This window comes from Drosophila subpulchrella, chromosome 2R (genome assembly GCF_014743375.2).
Source record: "Drosophila subpulchrella strain 33 F10 #4 breed RU33 chromosome 2R, RU_Dsub_v1.1 Primary Assembly, whole genome shotgun sequence".
Lineage (NCBI taxonomy): Eukaryota > Metazoa > Arthropoda > Insecta > Diptera > Drosophilidae > Drosophila > Drosophila subpulchrella.
In genome coordinates this window covers 2,299,625-2,310,585 of record NC_050611.1, presented here as the reverse complement: position 1 = coordinate 2,310,585, position 10,961 = coordinate 2,299,625, and the positions used below count along the sequence as shown (strand labels likewise).

The 10,961-nt window shown below is 37.9% G+C and overlaps 1 protein-coding gene across 1 annotated transcript; it reads left to right on the top strand.

Annotated features, from left to right (window-relative positions):
* Window positions 1–823: 823 nt before the first annotated feature.
* LOC119550482 (microfibril-associated glycoprotein 4-like) lies at window positions 824–1,896 on the top strand. Its single transcript, XM_037859171.1, has 2 exons — window positions 824–1,659; window positions 1,720–1,896. The coding sequence occupies exons 1-2, from the start codon at window positions 830–832 to the stop codon at window positions 1,853–1,855; spliced, it is 966 nt and encodes a 321-aa protein (XP_037715099.1). The 5' UTR covers window positions 824–829; the 3' UTR covers window positions 1,856–1,896.
* Window positions 1,897–10,961: the final 9,065 nt, after the last annotated feature.

The following is a 10,961-nucleotide window of genomic DNA, read 5'->3' as shown; positions in this document are numbered from 1 at the left end:
TTATTCAGTAGTCGATTGAAATTTAATTTATTATAATATTTGTTCAGTGCCTTTAATTTGCACTTAGGTTCTTTTGCGGATCTCTTAGTTGCACTTCCGAGCTAGTCGAATAAATTGCTTACTTGTGGGCAATTCCACGCGCTGATCTGGATATCCTAGTTGTTTAGAAATATCCTTTTAATTGATCAGTAAGCTACCGACTTTGTTTTTTCGCAAGGATATTTTTTTTAAAGAGATCCTACCCACTGCGCCATTTACATGAGTCGTTCTTCGCCCGAATAAAAAATCAGGAGATTTTTTATATTTGTTGGTTATTCTTTATTAGAACGTTGGAAAAAGACTAATTGTATGTTACAGAATTGGTTAGAATGAAACCTCGGTTTGCGTCTTAGAATTTACTGTTAGTGCATTAGGTGATGCAATCGCGAGTGGATGATGCGATCGCCACTTCTTTGTTTATGTTTACATAATTCATTCTTATTAGATTTTGCGATCTTATTGGATTTTTACGTTTATGTAATTACGTCATTGTTGACGTTCGGACTTAATCAATTTTCTTTGTTTGTTTGCATTGCGGGATCTCGAGCTTCTGTATCGTTTTTAATCAAAGCCGAAATTGGCGATTCTGTTTATTTGTGAACGGTTTCGTTCCTTGAACTGGTGGCCGTTGAGAAATCGCAGTGCAGACACGTGACTATATATATATAGAGATTATTTGGAATTTTAGCATATTGTCACTCTGACCTCAGTGACCCCATCTTAAGATAAGTCGGCCTATATAAGCAGTACCAAAGCTCTTCGTATCATTCAGTTTTGTTCTGATTCTCCAATGGTCAGCATAATGAAGTCGATCTTCTTCGTGATTTCCCTCTCGTTTTTGCTCTTAGTCGAGCTGACTTTTTGCAGTGAAGACCTAGTGGCAGGAATTACTAAAAAAGAAACCCCTAAGGACCTCGTATCGGTGATCGATAGCCTTTCCCATCTGATAAGTACTAAAAATGATGAATTTGAGGATATTTTGAAGAACCTTAAGGAAAACGAGAAAATCATAAGCGATAAGGATGAAGAGCTCGAAAAGAAGGATAAAATAATCAAGAACTTGGAAAATCAAATCAGAACGATTTCTGAAGAGCAATCCGAAATTACCGATCAACTTCTGACCTTAAATAGAACCGACCGATGCCCCATTGACAGCCAAAGTGGCATTTACAAAGTGAAAATTCCCGGACTGAGGAACTTCGAGGCTGCCTGCAATAAGCAAGGTTGGATGACGATCCAAAGGCGTATCGATGGATCTGTAAACTTTACACGCGACTGGGAGAGTTATAAGAACGGATTTGGAGATATACGCACAGAGTTCTTCATCGGGCTGGAAAAACTACACCTGATGACAGAACAACGACCTTTTGAACTCAACATTACACTTGTCTTCGCTAATGGAACTACAACCTATGCCCATTACGCTGATTTCAAAATCGGCGATGAGGCATCTATGTATGAGCTAGTAAGTTTGGGCTCGTTTGAAGGTACAGCCGGGGACTCTCTTTATTGGAACACGAAAAAGAAGTTCTCCACTTTCGACCGGGATAACGACCGCGTTTCTAGAAATTGCGCCCAAACGCACGGTGGTGGCTGGTGGTTCGACGAATGTGGATATAGGTAACCTAACTAAACGTAATCTCATATGAAAACTATTTATACAAACTAATTTTATTTCAGTTCGCTAAATGGAGTTTACAGTAAGAGTGGCATTGCTCCTAAAGGGAATGGAATTCATTGGGGTACCGCTCACGGCTACAATTACCAGGTTTCGCTGATCGCCACTGAAATGATGATAAGGCCAAGGGTCTTTTAGTTTATAGCAATCAAAGAATAAATAAAAAATATAACGAGTGCACAGCAATTTCTCGTAATGTTCCACATCTTTAAGGCGCCGCAACAAAACAACAATATTTACCGGAAAGTCCCAACGATCTGAATTAAAACAAGGAAGAACGCTATAGTCGAGTACCTCGACTATCAGATACCCGTTACTCAGCTAAAGGGACCAAAGGGAAATGGAGATATGCAAGCAGCAAAGCGAGATTTAAATGCGCCACCTACCGGCGGAAGACAGATTTAAGCATTGTGGGCGTTAGGGTAGGCGTGGCAAATTTTTTTTTGGATCAATCGATAGGCATTGACGAGACCAATACATTTCAGTAAAAATTTTTAATCTAGCATAAAAATTGTGGGCGCCACAGGCTTGGGCGGTTTGTGGGCGTTAGAGTGGGCGTGGCATATTCGCATAACAAACTTGCGCTGCGTACAAGGCTACGGAATCTAAATCTGAAATCCCAATACTCTATCTTTGATAGTTTCCGAGATATCCGCGTTCATATTTACGATTTTTTGAAGTTTGTAGGCGGTTTGTGGGCGTTAAAGTGGGCGTGGCAAACTTTTTTTTGGGTCAATCGATAGGTATTGATGAGAACAATTCATTTCAGTTTAAATTTTTACTCTAGCATCAAAACTGTAGAAGCCACAGTTTTGGGCGGTTTGTGGGCGTTAGAGTGGGCGTGGCACTCTACTGAAACAAACTTGCGCTGCGTAAGAAGCTCAGGAATCTGCACACCAAGTCTCAATAGCCTAGCTCTCATAGTTTCCAAGATCTCAGCGTTCATCCGGACAGACGGACAGACGGACAGACGGACAGACGGACAGACGGACAGACGGACATGGCTAGATCGACTCGGCTAGTGATCCTGATCAAGAATATATATACTTTATGGGGTCGGAAACGCTTCCTTCTGCCTGTTACATACTTTCCGACGAATCTAGTATACCCTTTTACTCTACGAGTAACGGGTATAACAAGGGAGAACGCTATAGTCGAGTACCTCGACTATCAGATACCCGTTACTCAGCTAAAGGGATCAAAGGGAAATGGAGATATGCAAACAGCAAAGCGAGATTTAAATGCGCCACCTACCGGCGGAAGACAGATTTAAGCATTGTGGGCGTTAGGGTAGGCGTGGCAAATTTTTTTTGGATCAATCGATAGGTACTGACGAGACCAATACATTTCAGTTAAAATTTTGTATCTAGCATAAAAATTGTGGGCGTTATAGTGGGCGTGGCATATTCGCATAACAAAATTGCGCTGCGTACAAAGCTACGGAATCTAAATCTGAGATCCCGATTCTTTATCTTTGATAGTTTCCGAGATATCCACGTTCATACTTACGATTTTTTGAAGTTTGTGGAAGTTAAAGTGGGCGTGGCAAACTTTTTTTTTGGGTCAATCGATAGGTATTGATGAGAACAATACATTTCAGCTAAAAATTTTATTCTAGCATAAAAACTGTAGGAGCCACAGTTTTGGGCGGTTTGTGGGCGTTAGAGTGGGCGTGGCACTCTACTGAAACAAACTTGTGCTGCGTAAGAAGCTCAGGAATCTGCACGCCAAATCTCAATAGTGTAGCTCTCATAGTTTCCGAGATCTCAGCGTTCATCCGGACAGACAGACAGACGGACAGACGGACATGGCTAGATCGACTCGGCTAGTGATCCTGATCAAGAATATATATACTTTATGGGGTCGGAAACGCTTCCTTCTGCCTGTTACATACTTTCCGACGAACCTAGTATACCCTTTTACTCTACGAGTAACGGCTATAACAAGGAAGAACGCTATAGTCGAGTACCTCGACTATCAGATACCCGTAACTCAGCTAAAGGGACCAAAGGGAAATGGAGATATGCAAGCAGCAAAGCGAGATTGAAATGCGCCACTCACCGGCGGTAGACAGACTTAAGCGTTATGGGCGTTAGAGTGGGCATGGCAATTTTTTTTGGATCAATCGATAGGTATTGACGAGACTAATACATTTCAGTTAAAATTTTGTATCTAGCATAAGAAGTGTGTGCGCCACAGGCTTGGGCGGTTTGTGGGCGTTAGAGCGGGCGTGGCCTATTCGCGTAACAAACTTGCGCTGCGTACAAGGCTACGGAGTCTAAATCTGTAATCCCAATTCTCTATCTTTGATAGTTTCCGAGATATCCACGTTCATACTTACGATTTTTGAAGTTTGTGGGCGGTTTGTGGGAGTTAAAGTGGGCGTTGCAAACTTTTTTTGGGTCAATCGATAGGTATTGATTAGAACAATACATTTCAGTTAAAATTTGTATTCTAGCATCAAAAATGTAGGAGCCACAGTTTTGGGCGGTTTGTGGGCGTTAGAGTGGGCGTGGCACTCTGCTGAAACAAACTTCCGCTGCGCAGGAATCTCAGGAATCTGCATGCCTAATCCCAGTATAGCAGCTCTTATAGTTTCCGAGATCTCAGCGTTCATACGGACAGACGGACATAGCTAGATCGACTCGGCTAGTGATCCTGATTAAGAATATATATACTTTATGGGGTCGGAAACTCATCCTTCTGTCTGTTACATACTTTCCGACGAATCTAGTAAACCCTTTTACTCTACGAGTAACGGGTATAACAAGAGCAGTGGCGGCATGGAATTTAGGGCTTGAAAGATAAATATGAACATTAGGGTGGTCCAAAAAATGAAAACTAGTTCTCACCATTTTACATGGTAGATTAAGGTCTGTAAAAAATGTAATCAAAAATTAAAAAAAATTTTGTTGAGACTTAGACCTTGCGAATCGTCCTCAAAATTTGCTTTAAAATTACTCATACGACATGTGTTCCAGCCAGAACATTTTTCGAAAAATTCGATTTCCCACCCCCAACTTTGTCAACACTCTAAGCTCAGTCAATATTAGTAAGAAATGGACAATTTTGAAATGTTGTTGGTTGGACATCTAAGATCCGAATTTGACACAAAGGGTTTACCATCTAAGAGATCCGTATTATCTAGTGTCCTCTACAGGACTAGATTTTCCGGAAAAACTTTGTTACAAAACGGCAAACATGTAACACAAATGCTAGTTACCATTTGGAGTCAAAGGTGTATTCCAGTCCGGCCTCACCATCATATTATTAAATCCATATCGCGGCTTCACAAAAATTATGTTAGCCTAAAAAAAAATGTTAGTAAAAAAGGAGAGCTTCGCCGAAACAGGGAAAGCCGTTTCAGAATCATGTTGAATGAACGTTTTAATATCAACCATGCCCTGGCATCTTCATCTGCTTGTCGGAAGAGAGTGATGGCAATGTAACTGATGGCAGTTTTTAAATAATAAATAAACATATATAATTAAGTATTGCCTTCTTTGTCTTTCGTTATTTGGGTATATAAGTGTTTAAAGAAGGTCCATTTATGAAACGGTTTTTTTCAAAAATAAATAAAATTACTTGCGAAATGTTTTAAATTACTTATTATGCAACCCGAGGATTTTAATACCTTACTGTCAATATTTTCAAAAATTAAATCCAATTCGATCTTGTACGATGTAAATTTTGGTTTTAGAAACTAGAAAAGTTTTTAAATTTTTAAAGCTTTCAAAGTAGTTCGGAAAGGTGACAAACGAATTTGAGAAGTAGAACCAAGTCAATGCCACCTATATGAAAATCAAACAAAAACACCTCTTAACGAGGTAAAAAGTAGTGGCGAACGTGCCTTTAACAAAAATTTCTGATATCAACAATTGTGACGAAAAATGATATTACATTCGATAAAATAAATCAACTATATTAAATTTATGTATTCGTGTAGGTAAATAAATATTGTTGTGGGCCGAAATCATAAATTTAATATACTTTATTTATTTTATCGAATGTAATATCATTTTTCGTCACAATTGTTGATATCAGAAATTTTTGTTAAAGGCGCGTTCGCCACTACTTTTTACCTCGTTAAGTGGTGTTCTTGTTTGATATCGTATAGCTGCCATAAGAACGATCGGAAAATTGGTGGGAAAATAATATGAAACAAATTACAGCTTCGGTGTTTTTTGACATATAAGCTTATACTATTGGGAATATAATTTTCAAAAATTTCGAATTAAATTTAATAATTATAGCTGCAAGGGTAAACAAACTTCGGCTTGCCGAAATTAACTTCCTTTCTTGTTTTAAGTTATATATTATCGATAAGATTTTTTATATATTTTCACAACCCACATTTACTGTTACTGTGTTTATGCGATGCCGAATTCACGCTTTCATTTCGCGATTTCAGCCGATTCGTGTGTGCATAAACGCCATTTCGTGAATTCGGCAACACACGAAAGTTGACTATGAATTCAACCTCAAAGCGTGAATTGGTGACAATTAAACTCCGGTAACTCTATATAATTATCGGAGTTGCCACATCGATATAAATACATAAAAACACCTTACATTTAACCAATTATTTGTTCATTTAGTGCCAATGGAAACTAGTTTTCATCTTTTATTTTGACGGTAAAAAGATGTTATACTGGCTTGCACATACTTTATCTTTAATACTAGCAAGTTTATTTCATGCGAATCGAGAAAAAATAATCGGTTTAATAATCGCTAACACCTTTTTCCACCGGTCCGGCACCTCTGTCAGCTGAGATTGATAGAATGCATGAATTCGGCGGTGTCGCATAAACAGGAGCAAATTTTATTTCACGCTTTTAAGAAATCATGAAACCCTTAGCATAAACATAGTATGTGTTTGTGCTATTTCATGAATTCGATAACACACGAAAGTTGACTATGAATTCAGTCCCAATGCATGAAAAGTCGAGGCACAGCCTACTTCACAGCCTACTACTCTATAGAGCTCTATATCAAATTCAAAAAATTTGACAGCTTTACTAATATCATTTCATGAATTTGTCTGTATTGTATAAACAGGGGCTATTATAATTTCATGTATTGGAGAAAGCATGAAATTCATAGAATAAACATAGTAATTGTTAGGCCGGTAACCGAAACAGTTTAGATATTCACTAATTCACAGTTTTCTCAAGATTTTGTATATTATTTTTCAGTAACTTATTGAAACAAAACAAATTGAAGGATTGTAGAACACAGTTATTTTGTTAGACTTCTAAGAGTTTTATGTAATTAAATTTTACTTGAAATTATAACTACTATCGTTATATAAAACTGTAGTTTTCCTGTACGCTTTCTTACATTTTACTCTTAGAATATTTTATTGAATAGAATCCAAACTTTATTAATGTTGTCCTTACACAAACAAATTTACAAAAGATAATAAAATGGTATTTGATATTTTCCGCAATGCAATATTTTTAACGCTTACAACGTTTTGGGCCTAATCATCATTTCCACAACGGAAAGCGAGTAAGTCCAATCGTTGTCATGCCAGGTACCCCAACAAAATCCATTAGTTTTGTTGTCTTTGATCCGACCCTCCTTATAAAACTTTCAATTTAGCATGCTGCAATTTTAAGTGATTATATTAATATGGATCAATTGTTGGTGAATTAATGCTTTCACCTGTAATAACATTTTTTATACCACCAACCACCATATTCATTGCTAGCGCAATGGGCTTCGTTATGTTCATCATTATCTCTGTCAAGTGTAGTAAACTTTTAGTTCCTATGGTAATCTAGAGAGTCTCCGACTGTACCATTATATGTCCGTATCGACAACACATACGACTCCAGTTCACTTCCAATCTTAAAGTCACCATAATGAGCGTAGCCTGTGGATCCGTCCACCTTGCCAAGTTTAATGAAAAGTTCGTGAGGACGTTCCCGAGTCATAACATGCAGTTTCTCAAGCCCGATAAAAAATTCTCCTCTTATATTGCCGAATCCATCCTTATAGTCCTTAGCCAACCATCTGAACTGCAGGGAGCTTCGAATGTACTTATCCCCCTCAGGTTGATTTTGTAAATATTACTAGGACCTTCGCTGGGGCAGGAGTCCTGTCGATTGCACTTCAATAGATCATCGGTTATTTTGCTAATGGATTCCGTACACAATTTGTTGTTAAATGTTAAATTCACTACCTCGGCATTTTTAGCTTTTATCAATTCAGTTTGATTATTGATTTGGGAACCCATGATTTCTAGCCTACTTTCCAAATCTTTTAAAGTTTCGGTCAGAGATTTTACTTTGTCGTCATTATTCTGCTTCGTAATGCCTTTGATTTCGTTTTTCAGTTGTTCAATTTGACCACTGATCTGAGAATCTCTGTTTTTATTTCACCCTGCAGACTTTGGATATTGCCTGTCAATGTCTTGATCATTTCACGTTGATAATCGATTTCTCTAGTTTGCGCATCTATTAGTTATTTCTTCCACTCTACTTGGTTTTTATACCCGTTACTCGTAGAGTAAAATGGTATACTAGGTTCGTCGGAAAGTATGTAACAGGCAGAAGGAAGCGTTTCCGACCCCATAAAGTATATATATTCTTGATGAGGATCACTAGCCGAGGCGATCTAGCCATGTCCGTCTGTCCGTCTGTCTGTCCGTCCGGATGAACGCTGAGATCTCGGAAACTATGAGAGCTAGGCTATTTAGATTTGGCGTGCGGATTCCTGAGCTTCTTACGCAGCGCAAGTTTGTTTCAGTAGAGTGCCACGCCCACTCTAACGCCCACAAACCGCCCAAAACTGTGGCTCCTACAGTTTTGATGCTAGAATAAAAATTTTAACTGAAATTTATTGTTCTCATCAACACCTATCGATTGATAAAAAAAAAAGTTTGCCACGACCACTTTTACGCCCACAAACTTCAAAAAATCGTACATATGAACGTGGATATCTCGGAAACTATCAAGGATAGAGAATTGGGATCTCAGACTTAGATTCCGTAGCCTTGTGCGCAACGCAAGTTTGTAGCGCAATTATGCCACGCCCACTCTAACGCCCACAAACCGCCCAAGCCTGTGGCGCCCACAATTTTCATGCTAGATACAAAATTTTAACTGAACTGTATTGGTCTCGTCAATACCTATCGATTGACCCAAAAAAAATTTGCCACCCCCACTCTAACGCCCATAACACTTAAATCTGTCTACCGCCGATAGGTGGCGCATTTCAATCTCGCTTTGCTGCTTGCATATCTCCATTTCCCTTTGATCCCTTTAGCTGAGTAACGGGTATCTGATAGTCGAGGTACGTTCTTCCTTGTTTAAATTCTGAAGTTCTTCGTTATTTGTTGCTGATTCCTCAAGTTGCCCAATGCGGTAGAAAAGAGGCTTCAGCATAGAAATACAATATCCGTTGCACTGATTCTCCGTTGACTGACCCGAATCTATATCCGTAAATGGAGCTCCCGTGGCAGAAAGCTCATCTAAAAGCCAAAACGACAGAAAAAAACATGAAGTACGATTTCATTATATAGGCAGATCGGCGTTTTTTTCGGAACGATAAGCTGACATAGGTATGATTTGTAATCATAGAATAATGAGTTTATAAGCTGCGATCAGTCGATGACTGCAAACGTTATCATGTTTTTAATTTTTGGAATTTTTCAAAGCTTTTGCAGTAAAAATTTCATTGACCCCTTTTCCCCTTTCCTACCAATGTGTGCAAATAATCTCTGGGATTTTCATAGTGGTTTTAAACAACAAAGCGTTTCAAATATGTATTGCCTTATTTTCTGAGAGCGATTGGAATTCGTGTTGATATATACAGGTATTGCAATCTTTTCTTGGAGTTCTATAAAAATGAATTATTTAAATAAACCTTTAAAATATGAGAAAAACTACTCAGCCTTCTTTGAAATGTTAGCGCGAAATATCTTAATGTACACCATACTATTTAGTGTATGATTAATTTCATTATACCCTTGCAGAGGGTATTATGATTTCAGTCAGAAGTTTGCAACGCAGTGAAGGAGACGTTTCCGACCCCATAAAGAATATATATTCTTGATCAGCATCACTAGACGAGTGGATCTAGGCATGTCCGTCTGTCCGTCCGTTTCTACCCAAACTAGTCTCTCAGTTTTAAGGCTATCGGGCTGAAACTTTCCCAAAAGTCTTCTTTCTTTTGGAGGTAGTATATAACCAGCCTGGTCGGACAAATATATCTTATAACTCCCATAGGAATAATCGAAAAAAATAAATAATAAATTATATCTTTGGTGTTTTTTAACATATAACCTCCTTTGCTTGGATATAACATTTTTTAATTAGTTCTAAATTTCGAATTTCATTTTATCAAAATTTGACGACTGTATCATATAGCTGCCATAGGAACGATCGGAAAATTGGTGGGAAAATAATATGAAACAAATTATATAACCTCCTATGCTTGGAAATAACATTTTTAATTAGTTCTGAATTTCGAATTTAATTTTATCAAAATCGGACGACTATATCATATAGCTGCCATAGGAACGATCGGAAAATTGGTGGGAAAATAATATTAAAATAATATTTCAATATTACCTTTTCTATCAAAAGTCTTTGAAAACCTTATGTCCTCACAGATTCAACTATACTTAGCTAATAATTCTCTACTTGATGAAAAACAATCTGGATTCCGTAAGAAAAGGAGTTGTATTACTGCAATCACTAATATTGTTGAGGATATAAGACAAAAACTGGACAGTAACTGCGTAACGTTTTTGACGCTACTTGACCACAGTAAGGCTTTTGATTCTGTGAATCATAACATTCTCTGTACCAAGCTTAGGAATATGTTTAATTTCTCAACTAATGCGACGAAGCTTATTAGGTCGTACTTAACGAATAGATATCAAGCTGTCGTCTCTGGGACGCAAGTTTTTTCTCTCCGGAACTTATCCAGGGGAGTGCCACAGGGATCTGTGCTGGGACCTTTATTGTTTTCTATATATGTCAATGATCTCCCTAGTATCCTGTCTGAGTGTGAAGTACATTTATATGCTGATGATGTCCAAATATTTGTTAGTAGACCCGTAACTGAAATACATGCCTGTGTTCGTATAAGTAATAAAATGTTGTGGCTAATTGAAAAATGGGCAAAGGAAAATGGCTTGGGTATAAATCCTAAAAAATCAAAGTGCTTGGTAATTGGTAAAAAGCAACTTTCAACACTTTCACTCCAAAAATTATATATAAACCATACGCCG

Excerpts from the sequence above, each read along its gene's own strand:
- LOC119550482 (XM_037859171.1), top strand. The coding sequence starts at position 830 with ATGGTCAGCATAATGAAGTCGATCTTCTTCGTGATTTCCCTCTCGTTT. Across the intron at positions 1,660-1,719 it reads TTCGACGAATGTGGATATAG|TTCGCTAAATGGAGTTTACA; the intron begins GTAACCTAACTA and ends ATTTTATTTCAG.